This window comes from Lutra lutra, chromosome 2 (assembly GCF_902655055.1).
Source record: "Lutra lutra chromosome 2, mLutLut1.2, whole genome shotgun sequence".
In the NCBI taxonomy this organism is placed as follows: Eukaryota; Metazoa; Chordata; class Mammalia; order Carnivora; family Mustelidae; genus Lutra; species Lutra lutra.
The window spans coordinates 97054548-97081809 of NC_062279.1; the positions used below are offsets into that span (position 1 = coordinate 97054548).

The 27262-nt window shown below is 36.8% G+C and overlaps 1 protein-coding gene across 3 annotated transcripts in view; it reads right to left on the reverse strand.

Moving 5' to 3' along the window:
- The window catches only part of UNC5C (unc-5 netrin receptor C), a 359485-nt gene that overhangs the window by 149984 nt on the left and 182239 nt on the right, over nucleotides 1–27262 (reverse strand). For all 3 annotated transcript variants that reach the window (XM_047718027.1, XM_047718026.1, XM_047718024.1), the window contains exon 2: nucleotides 1778–1999. In XM_047718027.1, the coding sequence (XP_047573983.1) occupies nucleotides 1778–1999 (222 nt within the window). The remainder of the gene's footprint in view (nucleotides 1–1777; nucleotides 2000–27262) is intronic.

The window sequence follows — 27262 nt, forward strand, 5'->3', positions numbered from 1 at the left end:
TAAAAAACAGTGTTTTAAGAAGGGAAATGTCTTACTGACCTACCTATGTTCACACACGTGTACGTATATATTACCAACATGGCATGAAGCTGGCAGAGGAGCTCAGTATCAGAGTAGTTTTGGTTTTATTCCTAATCTTCCTGTATAGACATTTTCATTAATTCAGTAAAGAGAAGCCTAAATATGTTTGTGACTTTCATCTTAGCTTTTGTGATGTCTTTCTTTTGCCTCTTACCATTAAAACTTGTGTGTCTGAAATCTTTACAAGTAAATGAGCTGAAACAAATAAAACTAATTCACTTGGGATTTTGTAGACATCTGGTGGAGTTATTTTCTGAGTAATTAGAACGAGAGGTGGGATGATTCCCTGAAGTAAAGCTACCATACAGTTGGATACCCGTTCATTTTCACAGCCATCAGATTGCAGGCAGTGAGCATATTGATTCACAAATTGACAAACAATTATGTAGAGCTGCCACCTGATTTTCTAAGACCATTTGTGTTTTATCAGTATATGCTTCACACACTTTTCTAAAAGATGCCTTTTCTCTGTCCTCTCACAGTCTGTTCCATTTCATTATGTCCCATCACCTCAATGTGCCCTTCACATGGTTAGAGGCAGCGAACATAGATCTCCCTCAAGAGCTGCTCTCTGCTCAACCTTGGTTAATCCAACATTTGGATACAAATATGAATGAATTACAATCTGGCTTTTGACAACATGTACCTATTTTGGTAGGTAAAGATAAAGAAAATAAAGATATTGAAATGCTTCCTATTTAGCTTGGAAATGTTCAGTGAAATCTTACTATTTAAGATATGTCTTAATATTATAAATCATCGATCTGGAATGGATTTGAAAATTCCATTGTTATTTGTTCCAATTGTTATTCTCACCGTTAGAGAGCAAAAGTACTTAAACCACTGTAGAAAGATACGCATCTTTTCAGTTTATAATAACTGTAAGAGATTATACAACTATCTTCAGTCACCCATCATAGAATAAAAAGATGCTATCAAGAAAGCTTCCTTTTTCGCCAATCTAAATCCCACAGGTTATTAAAATCTACTTTATTCTCTTTCTGCCTTTAGTATTTTACTGTCAGGGATAATATTTGCAGAGCAGTAAAGTCAGGCATTTTCACCATGCCAGGAACAGAGATAATCTGATCAAGGCCCACCCAGATGGTGGCTACACTCACCCCTTTGCCTCTTCCTGGATCCCACACTATCACTGTTCTCAGTCACTCTCAATTTAACTTTACATAAGAGATAGATAATTAGGATTTATTTTCAGATGTAAGCCAAGGACACAGGATACTTTTAATCTGCAATGTTTACAAATTGTTTAAAAATACAAGGGGAAATTATGCATATGAATTGACATTTGATAGTTGTAAATAAAAATGACAAACTTATCCTCAATTGAATATGTTCCCCAATCTCAGGATTTTAGACCTGACAACAGAACTGACACATGAGTGAAATTCATCTTTGACTAGGGCACTTGCCAATCATCCCATCTATTCATTTTTCTCATTTATCTTTTTCAGGATGAACTACGTCCATCAGGAATCAAGTCAAGATTTATTGACCACATTTTACTTTGCAATACGTGGAATGAGACCACCAGATTCTACCCAAACTGAACCAAAACTTTTGCCAAAGGATAAACGCTCTATTTTTATTCTCACAATTGAAAGAACAGTATGACATCATGCCAAAGTGGTGAGTTAGTGAATACTCAACAGTAGTCCCAATGCAGCAGAAAACTCACCAGAGGTTTCGTCTACTCTCTCATCTACTATGTGGTCCTTCTGATGAACCCATTCACTATTGCACTTGAAGTAGATCTGGGTGGCGGGACTGGCTTTACAATACAGGTTCACGGGCTTATTCTTCACAATATAAGCTTCTTCAGGCTCAATAAGAAAATGTGGTAGAGGTTCAGGTGGATCGGATGGAAAGGTTTCTGGGAGTTCATGAAAAAAGTCGTCGTCTGGTGAAACAAGAAGAAAGTGGAAAACAGTCAAATCATAGTAGCCACTTGCCATTTATTTGATATTCACTTAAAAATAATGACTCATAAATGATCTAATTAAGGATGTGTGTGCCTGCTATGCACCTGCTGTGCATTAGGTCCCTTACTGGTTGTACAAGTAATTTTTTGGTTATTATTCTCATTTTTATGCATGGTGAAACTCATCATCAGGGAAGGTAAATATCTTGCCCAAGCATGCATGTAGTAAATAGCACAACTGGAAGCAGAACCCAGGTTTGTCTCACTCAAAAACTGTGATCTTCCCCATATAGTACTACACCTCCCACTACACAGTGTTCCTGTTGAGAGCTGACAAAAGCAAAATGGTTTCATTAGAAAAATTTGTTTGAAAAATACAAGGCTCATAGGTAAACCATCAGTTCTTTGCATGAAGCTGAGAAGGAATACTGGGAACATGAAATTAATGATCTTCAAGTTCAGATTCAAACCTATCTTTGTTTCCAAAACATACCACTGCATGACATTGTCATTCACTTATTCATTCATTCAACCAAAAGTATTTATTGAGCTCAGGATTATTCTCAGCACTAGAAAGAGAGATAATAATATTGAGTCAGTCAACAGTAGATTGATAGTAGAGCCTAGAGCCTAGCAATGCTGTTTGGTCTTGTTTAGAAACCATACCTCAAATATCAGATGTATGATATGACTAGTCAAACCTATCCTCATTAGAATATTACTGAGTATTAGCAAGGACAACAATAGTCAATAGTTTCATTTCCTATAATACTGAAAATTATCAAATATGTTGCTCCCACTTTGCTGCTTCAACATCACTGAATAAACAAAACTCCAAAACCACTTGAGATACTTATACACTTTGAGGTATGTTTTTCATAACTTGAGTTTTATATGATTCCAAATAAAAACAGAAAATTTAAAAATGCCCTAAAAAACCCTATTATCATATTTCACAAAAGTCAAGGTAAAAAGTCTTTCCAATACACTGAAACGAAGTTAGACCTGATAATTTTCTTCCCGTGACAGATTGTGGGGAGCAAAACTAATGTTCATTCTGTTAGTTGATAAAGTACCCCCAGGCTAATATGTAAGGTTAAAGGTGTGAGGTTCAAATTAAAAGTTTTAAAAATTCTTTGAAAGTATACACATTTGGCAGTAAATACATGACGTAGTATAGGTAAAGTCTGGTTGCTCATACCTTACCTTAAAACTCATTTTATTACTCATTCAGTTGTTGCTCTATTTGGGGAGATGGCCATTTGTCAAATGGCCATTTGTCTGCTAAGAAACCTGGTCTGGAACTTTTCCCATCTAGCTCATGGGACAGCTGTCAAACAGCAACCGTGTTTGATCTCTGCCAATATGTTCTGCAGTAAAAATTGGCTTCACTTGCATCACAGACACAACTAGCTTTCAAAGCTCCTCCCAAATGATAAATTCCTGACACTGGGATGTAAATGATGCTTCCTGGAGCTAGCTTTCTTTCTCGCTTTACTTCCTTAATTTGCTTTCTTCTGGCAGGGCATCATCTCTAGTTTTTCCATTGCGGAACATCAAAGATCCAAACTGTCAGCTAACTAAAGAATAACCTTGTTTCCATCAATTTCGGCTTTTTTACTCAGTGTGCAAGAACATTCAAAACTGCTTGAATAAACATAGTTCAGAAAGGCAAAGGAATAGGGGACTGGGGTATTGACAGATCCATCAACATAAAGCTGAGATCTTGAAGGTCTTATTCACAATCCCTCCTTACGTGCTTATTGTTGTATGTGATGATAAACAGTTCTGATAATCAATAGAGTGTCACAAAATATCAAACTGAAATTTTGTAAAATGTTTGCAACATTTTTAATTTTTATTACTCAGGAAGGCAGTGTTGATTCTTTTTTTTTTTTTTTTTTACTATTGGAGTATATTTAAACATACCAAAATGTGTATGTATTTTAATATATTTATTCAGGTTTCCAAAATATAAAAAGTTTTCCTTTCAGTCATTGTTTTAGAAAGTGAGATTTGTTCCTTTAGAAGGTTGCAAAATATCAGATGACTGTTTACTACCTTACATTATTCAATCATGTAGCAAAGTACTTATGTATTCACATCCTACAGAAAGAGAGGCACTAAAAATTGATTACCCTTTCTTGCCCAAAGCATGTATTTCTTCCTTCTGATTATTTTATTGTAAACTACTGGGAAGACTTATGGAAGCTGGGAAAGTCACACATATGTTTTCAACTCAAAAGGGGCTCTGGTAAGTGCTAGAAAAGATAGTAATGATTTAATGACATATTTAAAAAATGTATGGACAAACTAATTTTGTATTCCTTAATTTTGAGTTTTAAGACAAGAGGGTCACTACCAGTAAAGAGAAATAATTCTACATTTTGGTTTGAAGCTTCGTCAAGTGTTGATTTTTCAAGGTGTTTGTTAAATAACACTTAGTATGCAACTTATTAAGGAATGAATCTATCATTTGTAATATTTTCATTTTGTGGTAAATACAGTTTTTTTTACATATCATTCTAGTTTCTGCATAAACCCCATCTCTTAAGTAGCAGCTAGGGAGAAGCCTTATCCAATGACATGATATTAATTTGTTACAATTTCTTATAACACACATACACTGTTTAAGTCTATAGCTAGATAAATTCATGTCAGGCAATATGGCACATTACTTCTAGTGCTCAATTCAGGGGATGGGAATGGTACTTCTAAAGATAATTTTCAAGACCTTGAGTCAGTAAGATATAAAGAAGTGGGCAGATTTGACAAAATGGGAATGGACTGATTATCAGTGGGCTCATGTGCTGCTGGGAAATTCTTTCCTTCTTCATTTGCAAGAAGGTGGCCCGGACACCATGCACAACCACGTCAGCTGGTCTAGACAACAATTCCCCCACCATCGGGTCACATATGTTAAGACAATACTTTCTTTGCTCTAGAGAGAAACGATAAGTATCAGCATTAATTTCAGAAATTGTCTTTTAATGAAATGTCATCTTAAATTTTTTTTCTAGAGTATGTTTTGAAAATCAAACAAGCAAGCCAATTCTCTTCAGCCAAAATTATTAAGGAAAACTTCTGAATATTTAAACACCTAGCATGGTTACATCTATATGTATTTAACAAGAAAAAAAATGACTATCTCCAAATACCATGCACATTTAACAAGGAAAAAGGCTCATCTCCAAATACCATGTGTATTTAATAAGGAAACAAGGACCATCTCCAAATACCATGTGCATTTAACAAGGAAAAAGTGATCATCTCCAAATACCATGTATTTAACAAGGAAAAAATTGATTGTCTGCAAATGAGCATCTATAAATACCTCTTCACGAACACTTAGCTCCTCTGCACTGTGTGTGTACTTGCCTTGCACACATATGGAGGAATCTACTTTTCAGTTTTGGCAACCAGTTTTATGCAACTATTACCAATTTTCAAAATCCAGAACTATATAACAAATGCCTAATGCTAGAATGAAAGCTCTTTTGGAGGCAGAAATTATTGTCATATTCATTTTTTTTTAAAGATTTTATTTATTTATTTGACAGACAGAGATTACAAGTAGACAGAGAGGCAGGCAGAGAGAGAGAGGGAAGCAGGCTCCCTGCCGAGCAGAGAGCCCGATGTGGGACTCGATCCCAGGACTCCGAGATCATGACCTGAGCCTAAGGCAGCGGCTTAACCCACTGAGCCACCCAGGCGCCCTGTCATATCCATTTTTATTTTCCATTAAGTCTAGCATTCTGCCAGGCACATTATAGGCAGTCAGTAAGAATCTTTTAAAAGCACGGATATTCTACAAATGGCAATTGTGATCATTTGGAAAGGGTTCAGGAGGTATTTTAGAGTTCATAGCGCCTCAAATGAATTTACATACCAAAGGTTGTAACAATAGTTAAGATCTCCAAACTGGACTGGTTACAGACTTTGTGTGACCTAGTGCAGAGTGAAGATTTGGGGATCCTCGTTGTATTAGGAATTCTGAAACAGTGACAGATGAGCATTAAACCGAGTCCTGTGTGACAGCACAGGTCACATACCCATGAAGTCAGTCCTGTCTAACTACAAGTGTCAGTTAACTGAGCATTCTACTTCAAGGAAAAATCTGAGAATTAAAATTATATCTTTATTAGCAGATTTTTGTTTTGGAACTTATTTGCTATTTCCCAGCTTCTTATGGTGATTAGATGTTTTCTAGAAGAATCATGGCTTTCCAGAGAGAGAAACTCAGCCTCCAAATAAGTCTCTAAGTGTGTTTGCAATGGTGTGCAAGGGAAAGTGTACGATTTTATTTGTTCATGGCTTTCCCTGTGGATGTACTCCAGTGCTCATCCATGTGTCTGACCGAAAACAAGTAAACTCCCTGCAATACGAAAGCTAAATCTTTTGGGGGCACTAGCAGACTCCTTAATACATGGATATAATACAGTCTGAGATTTTAAAGTTCAATACATCGAGATAACAAGGTTTGAGATTCTACCTTGAGTTGGTAGACTATTTACTGAGATCAGTTGCTAGTGTGAAATTCATTTTACTATCCAAATAAACCAGCTTTCTGATACTATTAAGGTCATGCTACAAAACTTGAAGCTATAAAAGAAAAATTTGTATTTTTCAGCAGGGAGATCAGTGAATGCATCCTATTAATACTTTATTTCTTAATATAAATATCTAAAGAGCCCTGAAGTGTTCAGGGAGATAATGGCAACTCAATTTGTGAACAGCAACTTCAGACAATGAACTTATTTCTGGCAAAGTGCCACAGTTATCCCAAATTATTATATATTGTATAAAAGCACACCCCAGATGCTCATACGGATGGCATTATGCTAATCGGGCCATGCGACTTGATTAATAAAATTGCTAAACAAGTTTTCTGCATGTAGTTCATTCAAATTAACAAAGTAAAATTTCCAAAGTTGGCTTTATTCTGTACATTTAAATCATGATTAGCTTAAAACTATTATTGCCTTTTCAATTTTGTTGTAATATTATTATTCATCTTATTCTCCTGTAACATTTGACTTAATTTTCCACTTTCTACCATTAGTCAATATTGATATCACCATTTTCATACTGATATCAGGTAAATCTCAATATTTGCTTTTCTGTTGTCTCATATAGACTTTGTTTTTTCATTTATATACAAGAAGGGAAAGCTTTGCACCATGTATTATTTTTATAGACTTTCATTCCACCTAAATCTTGACAGAAAAATATTATGCTATGAACATCAATCTAGGAAGCTTACATTGCTGGTTTTATTGCTATGTATCAAGCCTTAATTTTCATCAACTTAATACATAAGTTTCTATATTTCTGAATCATAAGGCTTAAACTATTATTGCTTATATCATAAAATATAGGACTATTATCTCTTTGTCTGAGACCTGAAGCGTATTCTTCTGAAATGGAATTTACTTCCAAATGATTCAAGAGCAATTTAAAATGAATGACTGCAAAGCTAATTTTATCTGCATTTGGCTGCCCATCCATCAGAGAGATAATTCATGATATATTACAACAAAGGCAGCTGAAATTAACTATTTGAATGAGACTCTAGCTTATTTTTAATATTTTGATTAAAATATCCTTTGGAAGACAAAGACTATGGTCTATATTTCAAGCAACATATTAATGGATTCATCATTTAAATTTAAGTAGCTGAATATATAATGCCTTAACAGTATTACACAATTTGGAAGAACTGCATGATTACAACTCCAAAAGAAAAAACTTTTCTTCTTCTTTTCAAGAAACACTTTTGAAATCATGCTTAGACATGATTAATGGTGACACAGAGTGAACATGCTATTGGGGATGCACTTACTTGTGAAAGAGAGGCACCTTCTTCTGCCCCAGTTTAAGTCTTAATGATCTCTGAATTTTATTACTATAAAGTCCTCCTAAATGTTTTCCTGCCTTTGGTCTTTACCTTTACCACATAGTCTATACTGTGCTTTTAGAAAAATGTTTTCAAAAATACATTTACTCTCTTTCTCAATTAATTTAATAAACAGAATGTAAACCAAGAAGCTAAGTTTATTTTTGCTCATCAGATTAGCTAAAATAATTGTACGATTGATGAGGAGTTGAGGAAATGTGACTCTGCATATACTGGGTATAGCGTAAGTTGGTATCACAGTAGAGAAAAATTGACAGTAAAATTAAAAATTAAATCTCTGCATATCTCCAAATATGTCATCCCATTTCTTGGAACACATCTTACAGACATAATGGAATTTATAGGTGTATGTGTGTATATAAATATGATATTATATATATTTATATATGTGTGCATACACATGAGGTATATATATCATGTGTATATGTATGTATACATATGTGTACATATGTATATATACAATGTATATGTGTATATAAATACATGTGTATATGTATGTGTATATAGTACACATACATATATATGTATGTATATATGTATATACACACACACACATACACAAAGATGTTTACTAAAGCACTGTTTATTTAAAAATACATAAAATATATCAAGAAAAGGTAGATGGAATTAACTGTTTGAATGAGAACAACTAACAATCAACTGAGGCATGGTTAGGTAATTATTTATGATATGTCCTTCCAAGAGAATACTGTTTTGTCAATAAAACCAAGGAGCAGAATTGTGTGTATTAAATCAGAAGGGCATCCATTAGTCAACTAAGCAAATGAAGCAAATTTTTGACTAATTTGCATAGAATGATGCCACTTTTGAGAAAGAGAAAGAAAGAAAGAAAGAAAAGACGGAAGAAAGAAAGAAAGAAAGAGAAGGAGGGAGGAAAAGAAAAGAAAGAAAGGCAAAAAAGAAAAGAAAGGAAAGAAAGGCAAAAAAGGAAAGAAAGAAAGAAAGAAAGAAAGAAAGAAAGAAAGAAAGAAAGGAAAAGAAAGGAAGGAAGAAAGAAAGAAAGGAAGGAAGGAAGGAAGGAAGGAAGGAAGGAAGGAAGGAAGGAAGAAAGGAAGGAAAAAGAAAAAGGGTGGGAGCGAGAAAGAACAAGCATGCAACACCTAGATGAGTGCTTGAATAACCAGGGACTGTAGCCTTACCAGGATAACAAATCAAACGGGCCATTACACTCCCCACAACATCATCACCCTGTTTCGTAACTCTTACTCATTCTTCAGATATCAGACATCCCTTCTTCTGAAGGCCCCCTCACCTCCAAATCCTGGACCTTAGCCCCTGGTCTCATCTCCCATTGCTCTCTACTCTTCTTGTTTATTATTTCTTCCCCATTAGAAGGCAAGTTCAGAGCTTTAGGAACAGTGCTTGTCTTAATTCATTCCTGCATAACAGATATTTAGTCCAGTGCATGGAAAGGACTGCAGGGTTTTCTTTCTTTTTCTTTTTTTTTTTTCTTTTCACTTGAATTGTTGTTCCTACAGAAGTTCCTATATGATAAGACAGAAGTATGTAGGAATTACTCTAGCAACAGAAATAATGAGAAGAAACCCTTATACAAAATACAACAGAAATATATGTATATCTAAAAGGTAGTCCTTCAGCATTTATAAGGACAGATCCTATCCCCACATGAAAAAAATTATATCTATCTTCTATGCAAATATTAATGTCATGTATCATGAAATGTAATAGCCTTGGACTAAATATATTCCCTCAATAAATAATCAAAGTTGAATCTAAAACATTTTGTGTGTGGAAAATAATATGACACATCTAATGACCGTGCCTCCTCAACCTCTTGGCCTCATTTAAGGCTTGACTTCATTGCACCACTCCCTCCTTTTTGAAACTTTCTCCTCCTTTGGGAACTGTGCATTAGCACTCAATTGCTTCCCATACTATCTTTTTGACCTTTCTCTTTGTTTTCTGCTGTTTGAGTACAGTCATATTCTTACCAAGTTTCTCTCCTTTAGTCTCTCCCTTGAGCATCTCATCCACAACACTGGCTTCAATTACCATATTGTGCCACACACACAGTCTTCCATTCCACCTCCTTTCTTCTTAAAATCCTTTGATGCCTTTGCATTGACCAACAAAAAATCAGATTTTCTACCAAGGCCAGTGAGGACCCACTTGATCTGATTGCTGCTGGCCTCTATGTTTCATTTCCTACCCTCATGTCCTCATGACCTTTTCACCATTCTCAAGACAGACAGACTGGTGTTTGTATCTTTGAACACACCCAAAGCAGGCCTACCCTATGGCATTTGTACAAACTCTTCATTCCTGTAGAAAAGATCTCTCTCCTTGCCATTTAGGTTTCAGCTCAAGATGTCTCCTACACAAGAGATTCTTGATCACCCAGTCTCAATCTCTCGATGTGTTTCTTCAAGAACACATCATTCTACTTGATTTCTTCGTATCACCTACCCCTCTCAGATCAGTTTGTTTACTAAGTTAGTTGTCTCTTTTCTTTTCCCCTCCCACAAAACTCAAAGCATTATGGGATTAGACGACTTTATTTTGTTCAACAGTCTAATCTCAGCATCAACATCAGATGAACATCTTCCCTCTAAAAGTAGCTTCTCTTTTTCACTCAGCTCCTTATTTCTGATTGTAATATCATTCTCACAGTCAGAAACTTGGAGTCCTGTCTCTCCATCAGGTCCAACTGATCTATGTGTACAATGAAGATCAGCTCCATATTGTCTCTCTCACCATTAATCCCTATTCTCTTTTCTGTTGCTCAAATTGAAGCCCGTACCACTTGCAAATGGATTATTACAAGAGTCATGCTACCGACTGGCTTTGCTGCAGACTTGCTCCTGATTTTCGTCTCTCAATCCCAGCTATCCCACGTCTAAGTGGAAGATAGAATCATAACACCTTCTGCTGGAAACTTTGTGTTCAATAGAACACAGTCAAAAATTTACTCAATTTTCAGCTTATTTACCACTGTTCCACCAAAACCAAAATTGGTGGTACCATATTCCACATTAAGGTAGCTTTTTCAATGTTTTCCCACACGCATGTTAGCTGTGCACATGATGCTTTATTTCCTATGGACTCTTCACTGCCTATTTCAATGTCACTGAGAAATCTAGTCCTAATCCTTGCAGGGATAACTGCTCCTTACTGTTCGATTGTGAAATCCTCTGATGCAATTCGAGAGGCCCAGTCATTTCTGTATTCCTTACTATAGTCCAGCTCTACCATATACTTAGTAGGTTCTAAAACTTTTATTCAATCAAAGTGAACACATCTAAAATTGATTACTTGCTCCAAGAGCTATGAAAAATATTTATTACTTCCCCATAGTAATGTATTATGATAATTCAAATTACCTATATAATCTCTCTATCCATATCCTTATCAAAAAATCTGTACTTTTTTTTAAACTTTGATGGAAATTTTCAAGTATGTGAAAAATGATAAAACAAAGAACCTGAACACCCATAACTGAGCTTCTGGGAATTTCAACATTCACATGTAAAGGGAACTGAACATGTCAGAGTGCTAGGATGAGATAGCAAAGGAGACAAATGTCATCAAATTAAGAATAAGAATTAAATTCAAAATATTGGAAATGATGAAAATAAAATCTATGGTAATATATGTACAATGTTCAGCCATAAAATTAAGACCCCAAAATAATGATGATCAATGATAAGAACACACAATTTATATTTTTAAAATGTGACCATTAAAAAACTATAATCTCAGATTTCACATGCAAATTAGAAACTCTTTTTAGTGACTTTGGAGTGAAGAAATTATCCCTTAAATTTAGTGAAATAATTAATAATACACCTAAAATATACACTACTCTATGGATCCATAACGAAGTTCATGAATAAAGGAAACTTCAAAGTTATAAAATCTTGATCTTTCAAGAATTGTCTTCAACTTTTTCCTCTTTCTCACTTCCAACATAAAAACAATCAACGGTGCTACTAATTTTATAGCCTACCTGTTTCTTGAATCTGCCTCTTTGTCTGTTTCTGATTCCACTGCCATCATCATTTCTCACTATTTTCAAAGCCTCATGAGTGGTATCCCTTGCCTCCTGATTAAAGGCAAGTTCTAAGTCACTTTTCTGTTTAAAATCCTAAACCTTCTTTCTCATAAGATAAATGCAAGCTCATCAACATGGTGCACAAGCCCCTCCATGATCTCATGTGTGTCTACCTTCGCACCTTCCTTTCTCACCACCCTATTCCCTGTCCTCTATGTTCCAACAACACAGTCCATCTACTGTCTTCTGGACACAACCTGCAGTTTCTACACCTTTTGCTTCTGTGCCCCTCTCCTATTTCACTGTTCCTCCTCATCCTCTAAACTCTGCCTCAGGCCATCATTTCTTCCAGGCACTTTTCTCTTCCTTTCCTACCTCTGCCAGACTAGAACCTACCTCTCCCCTAGCCTTAGTGATTGCTTTGTTAGAGGCTTAAAAATACTTCTAGCACTGCCTTTTATAATAACTTTGTAGTGAACTAACTGGCTCTTATTATAGTCTTTGGAACTGATTATATACTTTTTGAATAAATGGGTGCAGGGCTTTCTGTATCCAGGGGAGACCACAGACTTTGGGTCTGAATTGGGTAATTGCTATGAAAATCGACTTTGGGACCCCACAGACTTGGATTTGCATCTCAGCACCACTTTTTACTGTGCGTGACTTTTGGCATTTCACTTTTTGGCATTTCAGTTTCCGTGACTATAAAATGGGTAGGCAGGGTGCCTGGGTGGCTCAGTCAGTTAAGCATCTGCCTTTGGCCCAGGTCATGATCCCAGTGTCCTGGGATCAGGCCACAGTCCATCTTCCTTTCCTTCTGCTGCTTCCCCTACTTGTGCTGTCTCTCACTCTCAAATAAAGAAATAAAATCTTTTGAAAAAATAAAATAAAATGGGGAGACAAAGCAAGGTGGTGATAGCGTTTGGGGTATGTGAAGTAGAGCAATAGGAATGATTCAGGGTAAAGCTGACCACAGATAAGATCTTCACATATGGTAACTATTTTATTGTTTTCTTATTGTATTGCTGTTGTGGATACTAACCCTCTCTCATTTTCCAAAACACCCTTGAGCACTAGGAAGTCTTTAATCTGTCTTCCCAAAGTATCCTTTCTGACCAGTGCCTAGTAAACTCCTATTCTTCTTTCCAAGTTCATCTTAAATTTCATCCCCTCCAGGAATTCATTCTAGACTCTTTGAGCATGGATTTGTTTTCTTCTCTCTGTGTTAACACCACACAATATGCATTGCTATGTCATCGCATTTAACACAATGATAGGTCACATTGAACTTTTCTGTGCCCCACTATACAGACAGCTTATTTCAATACAATTATGTGTAATTCATTCATGAGTCTATAACATGCAGCCATATTTGGCATGTAGCAGGACCAAAGGACAATATTTGTTGAGTAAACTGATGAAAAGATACATAAATTCCTCAAACTGTAAGTTTCTAGATTTTTTTTCAACTCTAGAGACATGAATACTTCTTATTTTCCTACTTTGTAAAAAATAAAACTTTAGATTTCGTATTAGTGTCCTCTTATGAGTCCTCATTCTTTCTTGGGGGTATAAAAAATAGTTTTGTCCCATTACAGTTTTCTTCTTTTAAATTTTGGACATAATTTATAAATAAAACGTCAGGATTTGCTTTCTCATTAGTAATCTCCCTACACACCAACACCACTCACCTTATCACTTCTCAAAATGGGTTTACTGTCAGGGACTGGTTTGGAGGAGCCGGGAGCAGGTGGTGAGAGGAACTCTGCTGGTGAGTCAGAAGCCCGGTGCTGGTCCTCGTCATGCTCCCAACAATCTATTGTTTTTGTAAGTGTGGTTAGGTAGGTAGGTAGGCTGATAAGTAGGTCTATATGGTGTGAACAAAAACCCAAAGTGTGAGTACACCATACACAGAAAGAGCAGAGCTTCTAGATCTTGAGAGCACTCCAGAAGTCCTCTAGTCAAGAAGTCTTTGCTTCCATCATGACTGTGCTCAAGACTTCAGGAGGGAGGTCAGGGGTCTGAAGGTGGGGAAAAAGGGCTCAGAGAATTGTTTTATTTCTTTGTGCCCTGTCTCCCTGGCGGAGTGCTTGTACGGGAACATAGAATGTGGAAAACATGGGTGAGTGTTGCTTGTGGCTGCAGAGAACTAATGTGATGTATAGTTAAATATCTACATAGAATTTTGATTCAATTTTCTCATCTTATAGAAAAGGAAACTGAGGCCCAGACAGTCTGAATGACTTGTCTGAGATTGTGTGACTATTAAGTGACAGGAGTAGATGTGTCAGGCCAATCTCAAGATTTCCTGGCTCTGGTATATATTTTCTGATTACGTAAGTTCTGTAGCACCATTTCAATACCCTCTTCTAATTCACTTGATAATTTATTTTATCTTCTTATTTTTGAGCTACCCATAAACTATTGCCTTTTTAATGCTGTTATGGTTTTTTAAAAATTGTATATTTTAAATTTTATTTATTCCAGTTGCTAAAATTCTATAATAAAGAAACAAATAACAAAAATGGAAATTCAACCCTCAAACTCCCTCCCATTCCCCATTCTACCAACTTTTGACACTACTGTGTTTTGTTCTGGACCTTTCTCTCTGCAGTTATTTATGTATGTGCAAATGTGGATATAGATATAGCAATAAAATATAAAATGTGGAGACAAACCATGAGAGACTGTGGACTCTGAGAAACAAACTGAGGGTTTTGGAGGGGAGGAGGTGAGGGGTTGCGTGAGCCTTGTGGTGGGTATTGTGGAGGGCACATATGGCATGGAGCACTGGGTGTGGGGCATAAACAATGAATTTTGGAACTCTGAAAAGAAATAAAATAAAATAAAATGGAAAAAATAAAAGGAAATACATATGCATATGTTTTGTATTGACTACTGCTTTTCACAGTGAATTCTCTGCTTCACTTGATCCATCACTTGCCAAAGTTGGTGTTATCATATGCTTACTATGTTCTAAACACTGTCCTACAATGTTTAGGATAAGCTAATATCCAATGTTAAAACTGAAAACATCAACAACTAAAAACCACTGTACATTTTTAGTTTTGGTAATGTTTACAGGACACCAAAATTTCTGCACAGGTTTTAAAACAGAAACAAACAATATCATTGTTATCTTTAGCTCCAGTAATTGAATTCCGGATCCTTGTGTGTCTTATTTAAAATTATAGTTTCCAAGTGGCATGTGATATAAATTCACATTTCACGACTTTGCCAAGAAAAGATTGATTCACTGATTGTGGGAGGGTACTGATTATGAGCCAATACCCCCACTTTTTATCCCTTTTGATGGAACAAATGACATTCTTCCAAAATTTACTGTTTTGGAAGATAATATACCCAGGATCCTGAAGAAGATAGTAAGGGTATGAATCACCTCCAGCAAGGTACAGGGTTGGTTAATGTTTTACATTTTCACCTCCCCTGCCACTGGAAATCACAACACTTGACACTGGGTCACAAAATTATTAAACCTTAAAGTAGTAGCACTTCCTTCTCCATGTGAGACCTCACTTCTCCTTGACACTTTACTCCTAAAATCCCTCTAGGCTCCTGGCCTTTTCTTTCTGCCTTTAACCCCCATAACTAATTAAATCTGGACAAGTCTTTGGTGAAAATAGTTTTCCTTTAAAGTTATTCATTCAAAGTTCCCCTTAAGGCATTCTTTGTCACTTTAGCCTAGCCTGCCATCCTTACATGAAGTTGAAAGAGGTAAGCTATTTTTATAAAATAAAAACTCTTTCAAGACCTAGTCTACCTTGATGTTTCAAATAAATACTAGATGCTAAAGTATGACAAAAGCTTCAACATTGTTAGAAGTTTACAAATAAACAAAAAGTTCCAAAGACTCTGGTCTCATTTAAAGACAGTTAAACTTAAAAAAAAAAAAAAGACTATTATATTTGGAAGTACTTTTCTTGGGGTCTATAACTAGATTCTTTGACAACAATGAAAAAGGATTAACTAACCAGTGCAGTTGAACTTATTCCCAATAAATTTGTTTTGGGAATCATATTGGACCTCAGAATTAAGCGGCACATTAATATTGCCATGTATTTAGAAGAAACCAAAAGTGAAGATCAAAGGAAATAAGGAAATAAGACTGGAAACACAGCACTCCTAAGGTATTTTCTCTACTCAGATCAAATTAAAACTTGCCATGGTGCCAACTACTTTATTTATTTATTTATTTATTTATTTTAAAGATTTTATTTATTTATTTGACAGAGAGAGATCACAAGCAGGTGCCAACTACTTTAAACCTACTTCTACATTTTACAAATAAACAGGTATTACTTTTATTTTGTTTAAAAATGTAAAGATCATGGGGCGCCTGGGTGGCTCAGTGGGTTAAGCCGCTGCCTTCGGCTCAGGTCATGATCCCAGGTCCTGGGTTCGAGCCCCACATCGGGCTTTCTGCTCAGCAGGGAGCCTGCTTCCTCCTCTCTCTCTGCCTGCCTCTCTGCCTACTTGTGATTTCTCTCTGTCAAATAAATAAATAAAATCTTTAAAAAAAAAAATGTAAAGATCAGACACATACCATTTGTTGTTGATCCAGGGTACTCAGCTCTAGGGCAAAAGACTGAATTGAGATTCAATGATGGGCTCCATCATCACTTGCTTAAAGCTAGTGACTGTGTTTAAGAAGATGTGAAGGAAGTTTTCTTTATGATTCCATTTTTTTAAAATGAATTAACAATGTCCTATGGCCATCTCATTTCTTAGTTATCTTATGGATGCAAATTTCATAGTAAGCTCCTTATGTTCATAGATGAAAACTCAGGTTTTCAAAGTTTGAGTGTGTTTCCCAAGACTGTCCATCCGATGAATGGAAGAGTTGGGAAAGGAATCCAGGTACTCCTAGTTTGTTAAGACTGAGTGATGCTGCCTCCCATAACGTGAAAACTTCGATTTGTCAAATCACTGTCCATGATTCTCTTACAGTATTATTGTTAGGGACAACATCAAAACAACTATAAAAATAACAAATACAAAGCACTTACAAAGGCCAGGCATCCCACTAAGTACTTTAGATTTATTCCCTCTTGTAGGTCTCACAACACCATGGGTGATATTGTTATCTCTGTTACTGTAAAGATGAAAAAGCAGGGGTACAAAGAAGCCAACTAGCTTGCCCAAGGTCCACCCAGCTCCTAAGTAGCAGTAATTTCCTTTGATGAACATTCAACATACAGACTTGGAGATGAACAGACAACATACTGATGAAGAATCATCTCTGTGGAGCTTCTCAAGGAGGCACCAACTTCTGTTTATTAGTTACAGGTCAAAATGGGAAATATACAAATGGTAACTTTTTAATATCATTTTATACATGCTGCATCTGCTAGTCTTTTTAGAGATCACAATGATGTGTTCTTATTGCTCTTTTATTTGGTTTACTTTTTAATTTATTCAGCCAACATATTCGTAATAACTGCTTTAAATCACCTAGAAAAGCTAATGTCTAAGTTAAAGGAAACAGACTCAGCAAATCATTGTCCACAATATGGAGAGGAATAATACAACACAATAGGCACAGAATATGTGTAAGCAATTTGAAAGTTGTTAACTGCCACACAAAATGAGGTATGAGCACTGTTAAAATTATTGTCAAATAAGTAATAACAAGTCAAGATAATCTGTAGAAAGATGTAAGGAAAATACTCGAAGATATATAGTGCAACTCCTCTGCAAAATAAAACAACTCCTAGTTGTTACTCTTGAGCCAGAAATATCTTAAGTTGCACTTTCTCCACCTCTAAAGGCTTCTTCAGAATATCTATAATATAAATAATGATTATGAGCGAATGGAAACTGAGGCAAAGGAGGGTTATTTGCGGAAAGGTAAGGTGCAGCTGAGGGGCACTAGGATACAGCTGTGGCCTCTTCCATTACAGGAGGTGGATTTCTTTGAACAGTATCCATTTCCCTTTCTCCGGGGCCTCTGTTTTATCACACCTCCAAAAAAGAAATAAGAGTTGACAATCTTTACAAATATAAAGGAGGCAAATGATTTGTGGAAAGGAAGAATAACAAGGTTTTCTCATGTTAAGGAGGTGTTTTATCAGAAATGCACTCATGCCTGGAAAATCTAGGTCTCTGAGCACATGTGGTTATTTTCAGAAAGGCATAGCCTCTCTGTCTTCCACTTCAGTAAACTCAGGGAGTGAAAAACCATTCTGTGAAAGCAGCTAGCTCATTGACATTAGCAGCATATCATTTCCCCAAAGTTTGAGAGAGCAATGGATTGATTTCAGGGTTCACAGTGGGGCAGGGCAAGACAGCACGGCTCACATAGCTTTTGGAAACAATATCAATTCATAGAGCTATTTCAAGGTTTCATGAAGATGTGATAAACTACTTGATTGGGTTACATGTTTCCTCCTGCAGGGACTATTTTATCTACTCCTCTTAGATAAGTCAGGCTGATTTGTTGTTTTCATGCTCTGTCTTTCTTTAAATCTACTTAAATAAGCAGGTTGATTTCAAGGCAGACCCCTAACTCCCTCTTCCTCTGTACGGGTTCAACTCGAGTTCTTGTGAAATCATTATCCTTGTCATACCTTCCAGGCTGACTGCTACAAAAAGTATATCAAAAAGTAAATAAAACTAACATAAATATGGGAATCAAAGATATGCTGTTTTATGCAAACGTGGATGCGGAATCATGCGGTATCTGTGAAAATGTCTCCAAGGCACTGTGGGCTGCGCAGAGCCAGTGCCTATGGTTCTCTAGAACCCACACATGTCCCTCAGGCCCAAGTGCTGCTTCACTCTCACCAAAACCAGAACCACATCCATTCAAAGCAAATAAAATCCTTCAAATAGGCAGGAGAACAGAAGAATGAGGAAGCTATCTGAACTTGGTTGTTTCTGTTGAGATCACTGCCGGTACTTCAGGAAAAACTTCCACGTGTGTGATCTCTCAGGAAAATCAAGCTGCCTTTTTCATTAATTGGGAAATCAAGCTGAATCCCACTGAAACAAAGACTCAAAAAAATATTTCACTTTACCCATTCACTGCTTCCAGTTCTTCAGTATTCTCAGTCCCATGCTATGGGTCGAAAAAACAAAGTCCTTACTATTGATTCCCTAGTCACCTGGTATGTGACAGGAACAACTGCGTAAGTGAGAGATAATGTACAAAACATACTGCACTCAGTGCCAGGAGACCCAGGTTGCCCACACAATATCGTCCCTAAGCCTTAGTTTCATCACCTGTTAAATGGAGGATGATGTCACGGAAACACACTTCTCTTGGCCCATCGCCCACTTCTTGTTTTGTGACAGAAAGTTTTCCTACACTCTCAGGCCAAGTGGTTCTGTTTCGCATTCACTTCCCCTCCACCCCCTCAGAGATTCTAATCCTGGGACCACAATTACTGGCCCCCCGCCCTCGTGAGCACGTGTCCCAAGGTAGTGCCATCAAAACGGAATCTGGGGTTTTGCTGTACAGAAAGGAAAGGTCTGCTGAAAGGGCTGTCTGCTAGTGTGGCACTGCTAGGCTGCTAGTGGCCATCATAATGGGGGATGGGAAAAGCAAGCGTGAATGAAGCCCACACAGAGAAAGGCAGAGCTGAGAGATGTAGAGAGAAAGCCCTGAGGTCGTCTTTCGGGTCAGTGGATCTGGACTGAAGTCAGATGGATCTGACTCTGGGATGTCTGTTATGTGAACCACTAAATTCAGTTTTTTTCTTTTGACCTTAAGCATGTTTCACTTGGTCTTCTTTCACTTGTCTCCTGAAGATTCTTAACAATTAGAATGTGAAGACTGAATTGACATACCAATTTGAATAACACTTGTAAGAAGTTCTTATGTGTTTAAACACAAAAGCTAAAATTCTTGGCTTTACAAAATATGCCTTCACTTTTATTCGATTAAATGAAGAAGCTTTAAAAAAAAAAAAAAAAGTTTCCTAGGTCGTGGGCACTCCGCCACAGTTTGGCAACACTATAAGAAAAAAAAAAAAAAAAAAAACTAGTTCTGTAGTAGTTCAGAGGCAAGCAGGTACACAAACGTGTTAAATGATAATAGGCTACTATAAAAAAAGTAAAAACTCAGGACTATAAAAAAATGCAGAGCTACCAGGTCACACAATGCTAGGGGGCGCCAGTCACACCACAGTTTCCATAATATCATCCCCTGGAGTAATGCACAGCAACCCTAGCTCAACCACACCTCTGTCAGCTGGTACACTGGGCCAGCCAAGCACTTGCACCAACAGATAATCACAATCTTCGTGAGAGTCTTTGGCTGTTGCATTTTTTAATGAACTGATTACTGGCCCCTCTCCTTGAGTTTTTGAGGAGAGTTTGTGATAGACAGCTGGTACCCCAGGTTTACCATTACACAAACCAGATGCAAATCCCACTGGCCCTCCTTGGCTGTGCTTTCATTTGTTAGCCATCAGCTGGCAGAGGCCCCACTAAATCAAGCATCTGTAAACATTAAATGTTGCATCTCAGGATGACAAAGGTCTCTGGGCAGTGGGAGATTCATTGAACATCAGATTAATTATTTGGCAAAACAAATGGAGCTTTCATGACTCAAACGTCGTTTACAACAACATACTTTCACACTGTTGCCTCAGCGACAACACTTCATTTTAAGTGGCAAAATCAAACTAGAAGTAAATTAGTATCCAAATTAATCCAACAGCTGCATGTTTTGATAGTGATTAATATGCACTGAATAAAAGAGGTTTTGCTTCTCTCTTGTTCTCAGTTACAAGAGAGAGAGAAAATAGTTCTTTGATATAATGCCCCTTCAGAAGCAGTGCCAAGGTAGTTCATTGTTAAGTTACAAGGACACCACCGCCACCACCACCAACCACAACAAATTTGGAAGACCTTCGGGGAGATGCTGATCTCATCTCCCCTCCTCTTTTATCCTCCCCTTTCCTTTTCTTTTTTCTCTCCCCTCCTCTCCCCTCCCCTCCCCTCCTCTTCTCTTTTCCTTCCCTTTCCCTTTCCCTTCCCTTCTCTTCCCTTCTTTTCTTTTCTTAGGTTCAGACTCAGAGCAGGATGCCTCTCCTTCACAGGACAAGATGGCCTCAGGCCCTGCGCTTGGGTTGACTGCTTTACTTGTACTTAGATATTGAACCTCACTCTTCTGGAAGAAGCAACTGTCATGAGGCATTTGAATCGTGCTGGCCAAACTCTTTCAATAAAGTGCCACGATGCCAAATCCATATACATTCACAACCGTATTTATCAACATATTAAGATCTGCCGCTAACTTGACTGCATGTTCAAAGTTAGCCAACTCCACCATACCCCAACACGAACCCCCGGTAGGTTGTCCTAACCCAGGATTTGAAACCTCCTGAAGTACCATGTGGCCTGTGAGTCACAAAACACCAAATGTCCGGAGGCTGAAATGTTGAGTTCTCAGCTGAGTGGGCAAAGTGCTACCATGCTTGCCTGGCTGGCTCTCACTAGCTTGCTGATGTTGGGAGGTGTGGACACTTGCAAGAGTTATACCGCATTACTGATACAGAGGCATGATTTAAGTCTCGGTATGATTCAGTATATAGTGCAACGAGGCAGTTTCAAGTACGTCTATCCAGTATTTCATTTTTTAATTCTCCCGGATGATTGACTTTTTTCACCTATAGACACCATGACTGTATTTGCAGCATTGGTTTAGCTGCTGAAAGGCTTGGAACCAAACCTTGGGAGCCTCTAAGGGCTATGTTATTGCACATGCTCGTTTTACAGAGAAGGCAGTGGAGCCCAGAGACCTCAAAGGGCAGGCTGCAGGTTTCAAACACGGGTTCTGCCTCTCTAGCGCTGTGACATGGGATGTGTATCTATCGCTTTTTCTTCCTCTGTAAGCTGTTCCAACAACTAGGATTACTGTGGGGATGAAATGAGTTTCTACATGAAAAGTGTTCACAGCAGTGCCTGGCATGAAGTAGACACTGAATAAACATGCCATCATTATCGTAAGTTCATTATCATCATTGCGTTGATAATCTTCCTGCCCTACCAATTTCCTCAGTGATTTATCTTGTTCATTGTAGCTTATGTACTTTTCTAGGCATTGCCAAATTCTTTATCAAGCAGAGCTCAGTATAAACAAAACAAACAATATAAATAATTTATTCTTCTAATTTCCTAGCAGAAATAGTAGTCTGCTTTGCTTTTATAAGCACATCCTCACTGCAATTTTATTTCATAATACTGTTTAAAGATTTTATTTCATAATGCTACTTCTAATGGCTCATACCATATTTAAAAGTGTTCTTCTCAACACTCAGATATATGTTGGAATGTCAAGTGATCTTTTCAAAAAGATCAATTTCTAACATATGTAGAGTTAAAACTACATATGCCTTGAATATCAATGCATATGAAAAGTTACTGAGAATAAACAACATAAAAGGCAAGCAGGGCAATGAGACCCAGGCTGTTTGGGATAAATGGTCATTTTTAGAGATTTGAGCTCTGGCACTCATCCACAGAGCAATATCTTCCTTGTTATCCAAGATTTAACTCTTATCCAAGCAACTCTTCCCTGGAATTTCTCCAATCTAAAGAATTGTCTGAGAAGCATTTTTTTTTTTTTTTAATATCCAAACTGTAAGTGTTAACATATGTATTTTTTCATTTGAAAAGAAATAAAATTTGTTCTGTGGAATACTGTGGAGCAAAGGTGCTGCAAATCCACTATCTGGTCCTATCACAAAATAGACCAGGAATTACCTGCTTTTCAAAGGAGAAAAGTATGAGTTTATAATTTCTAAGAAATGAAGTTAAGGTAATAAGCATTGTTTTATATTAAGCAAATATATGCGATGTTGAAAACACTGATCAACTTTCAAATTACATCTGAACCAAAATTTATTATAAGAGATGAGTCACTATTTCTTTTCATCTTAAGCCTCTTAAGGAATCTAAACTATCCGAGTGTCCAACAATAACAAAGACGACATAATTAAAGCCCTGGTTTTTCCCCTGGATTCTTTTAAATCTCACAAAATCACTTCAGAGCCTAAAATCTCCCATTAAAACAAAAAATCAAATGCTAAACTAGTCATGCAATTCATTGTAAAATGTAACAAGGAGCTAATACTGGCATGAACTTCGTTAATACAAAATGCTAGCTGGAAACCTAATTGTAAAATAATCTGCAAAGGAATTCCATATTAGAACCCTCTGTGATCATCTGATGAAGTCCAGTAGAACCTGTGTATTTTTTAATTATTAAACTTATCTTTGTCACATTAAACAGCAGGGCTGAGCACTGAGTTTGTTATTTGAAAATAACAGTAACTTCTCTGTGTGAGGCAGTTTATACCAAAACGTTTTTACTGGTGTGCAAGTAAAATTTGCAATGATATCAGGTCTATAACAGCTGAAGAAAGCAGAGAAATATTACAAGACTTCAAAGGAATTTAGGAAGTTAAGTTCATATTAATGTCTTGCATTTGACTAGTCATTTAAAGTTCAGAAAACCCTTCAAAAACCTACCTCATCTATCTTCACTAAGACCTTGTAGATCAAGCAGGGAAGGGTTTATTAATCCCTGTTTTACAAACGATAAAACTGAGGCTCAGAAAGCCAAATGACATCTCCCCAAATTGTACCTTGGGCCAATGGGGGGTCGGAACTAGAAACCGGGTCTTCTCATTTCTTTTCCTGTGTTTTAACAGCATGACTTGTGCTACCTTATTTGAATTTAGATGTTAGATTTTTTTAAACATTCTACATATTAAATATCTACACTTAAACGCTCTAAATCTTTATCTCCTTGCCTCACAAACCTTATTGGTTCCTCCTGGAATATATTAGGATTCATTATGTTTTCCTGATTATATCCAGACGCTTGAACATCATTATTTATTATACTAATTTATCTTTCTTTGTTCTGATGTTTAAACTTTTCACATAGGTTAATTTGGCTGATTCCTGTAGATTTTAGTTGTTTCAGGAAAAGGGATTACATGATCTACCATACTTAGGCCATAGTAGGGGCTTAAGAAATTCTTTTTGAATTGACCAGCTTCTGCTTAAGGAGAACTTAATAGATTGTGTTAGCAATGGAATACAAACAGGATATTCAGAAAATTGTTTTACATTATCATCTCTAGATATGGCTGACAAATTCATTCTGATGAAAGACAGATATGGTGCAGTGAATAGATGCTTTCACAGGAACATTAGAGCCCATGAAAATAACCCAGACACAGTCTAAATTAGCCTCTGGTGTGCTGACAGCCTGTGCAGCATAGTATATGAATACCCCTTTCATGATTTAAAAACATTTTGACGTCTAAAATAACATTAAATTTAGTTACCTGTGATGTCTGAAATTATAATATATCATAACTGAGTAGTTCAATTGAACACTGAGATATTTGGAAAAGCAAATTCAATAAGATAATAAGTCTATGTTTTTCTCCCTATACCTATGGAATCTAAGTAAAACAACTTGTGTTTTTACAGTATCTTTTTTTTTTAACTGTCAATTTCAAAACTCTTTACAATTTATAGTCTTACTACCACATTTCAGGTCACTTTATGGCATGGTAAGAGTTATGAATTGACTTAAAATACAAATATGTGAAATTAAAAAAAAAAACAAAACCAGAAACAAAACAGGCAAAAACATTTCACAGAGCAATCCGTTGAAAGTAGGCCAGCTCTGATGACTGCTAATGTTTATTTATGATGCACTTCATTAAACCCTTTGACTTTTCTAAGGGCCACCTGTAAACCAGTTATGATTTGTAGGTCTTAGGAATGTTTTCAATTCTCAGCCATTTTTCTCCAAACCAAGTGTCTGAGACACTTCCAAAGCCCAGGTAAGTGTAAGGACCTAAGCCAGAACTACCCAATATAAATAAAGGCAAAACACATAGGAATTTAAAATCTTCTAGTAGCCACATTACAAAAAGTAAAAAGAAACAAATAGGATTAATTTTAATAATATATTTTATTTAACCCAATATGTTAAAAATATTGTCACTGTAACATTTATTCAACATAAAAATTTACAGATATTTCACATTCTTTTTTTTGTACTAAGTCTATGAAATCCAGTGTATATTTTATTTATAGTTTAGTGACGGCTAGTTTACCTGACAGCTAAATTTTCACTGGAATTACTTGATTTGAATTTGAGATATAGTTCAATAGCTATGGGTAGAGTCAAGCATCAAAAACATTCCAAACGTACTTAAATATTTTCTAATAACTGACTCAGTATCAGTTTTAAATTTAAATTAATGAAAACTAAATAAAATGAAGAGTTCAATTCCTCAGTCATACTAGCAAAATCTTAAGTCCTTGATCATTCAATGTAGCTGGAATTATGTATTAAATAGCACAAATCTAAACAAATTCAACAAAACATTTCAACCAGAGCAATAGGTGTAAGAGGAAGTGAGGATGGTATGCTAGAGGAAGAAAACAAGGAGAATGGTAAGTACGGATAAAGCTGCTTTTTGTGAGCACCTGGGTGGCTCAGTGGGTTAAAGCCTCTGCCTTCAGCTCAGGTCATGATCTCAGGGTCCTAGGATTGAGCCCCGCATCTGGCTCTCTGCTCGGCAGGGAGCCTGCTTCCCTGCATCTCTGCCTACTTGTGACCTCTGTCTGTCAAATAAATAAATAAATAAAAATCATTAAAAAAAAAAAAAAGCTGCTTTTTGTAATCCTAATTTAAAAAAAATTTGTTTCCAATATTATTCTGTCATTTTTTTGTTTGTTTCCAGAAGAGTCTTGACATTTGTTTATTTGCTGACCACAAGATGATACAGGACACAGTTTTAAGGTTAGAATGGTGCTCAAGAGCATCCATTTCAAATCCTTTCTATTAGTAAGAAAAGTTTTAGTCTGGAGTTCAACTAGCCAATGCATCGGGCACTAGCCATGTATGGCTGCTGGGCCCTTGAAACATGGCTGGTCCAATAAGTATAAAATCCATATTGGATTTTAAAGATTTAGCACAAATAAAGGTAAATGTCTTTCTAAAATATTTTAAGACTGAATACCTGTTACGATGACCATTTCAGATGTATTAGATTATATAAGATTATATAGTTATTAAAGTTAACTTTACTTGTTTCTTTTATTTATTTTTTAAAAGATTTTTATTTATTTATTTGAGAGACAGAACACACACACATTAGTATGAGCGGAGGGAGGGGCTGAGGGAGAGGGAGATAAGCAGACTTTCCCCCAGAGCAGGACCTCCATCCCAGGACACCCCCGAGACCATGACCTGAGTTTGAGTTGAAGGCAGACGCTCAACTGACTGAGCCACCCAGACACCCCTCTTTTTATTTTTTTAATATAGCTACTAGAAATTTAAAATTTCATGTGTGGTCACATTATTTTTAATGGACAACACCGTCTGGAATGAGACCTTGCATTTGCTCGCATCACAGAGCTGACCGCTGAGGCTGCATTGCTTGGTTTTCGGTTTACTCTGAGCATGTGATTTCTGATTTTCAGAGTTCCTCTTTACCAGCACGCTGCCAAGAAAAAGATGCATATTCTTGGCTACAGTGGGGCTTATGACCTGGTTTCCTGTCACTGGCTTTTGCAAGCAAAGTTAGGGTGGACTCCAGGGCCTCCCTGAAAAGCAGGGTTTATCTGTTCTCATTTTCAGCTAATTGCTGTTTTGTTCTGTTAACCTGTTTTTGCTCACTTATGTTTGGCAGCTTGATTTGTGCTTTTCATTCTTTAGGAGTTGCAAAAGTCGCAAACTACACCACCTATTGTGGGCAACTGCATGCAATTACTACACGCAGTTTTACATTTTTATCACAGTAGGACAGAGGCATTATAAGAAAAGCACTACATGAATAATTATATGAATAAAATAATCACCATGTTGTTCAAAAGAGTATGTAATTCAAAAGAATGTGCAGTTCCACATGGGCATTCATTTTATTAATAGGCAGGCAGTCTGTGGAAGGAAAGCTATAGTTTTATGTGTCTCAGTCTTTACACTGTCTGGTTCTCGTATATGCGGCTCAGCAGCCTGAGGTTGTCAAGGAAGTTGGGAAGGTGTTGGACCTCTGCTGCTACCTGCTCGGTCTGATACACTCTTGGTGGCAAGAAGGGCAGAAAAACAGCCTTCGTGGTGTTACACCAAGAGATGCTAAGGGATCACCTGGATCTGTGTTGCTTAGGTTGTACACGTACTGCAGGGGATCTGGAAACTTTGGTTTGGAGAACCTGTAAAGTGGCGTTGTCACATCAAGTTTCTCAGGACCTTCCTGATGTAAGTGACTCAACCATATCTGGCCTCAGCATT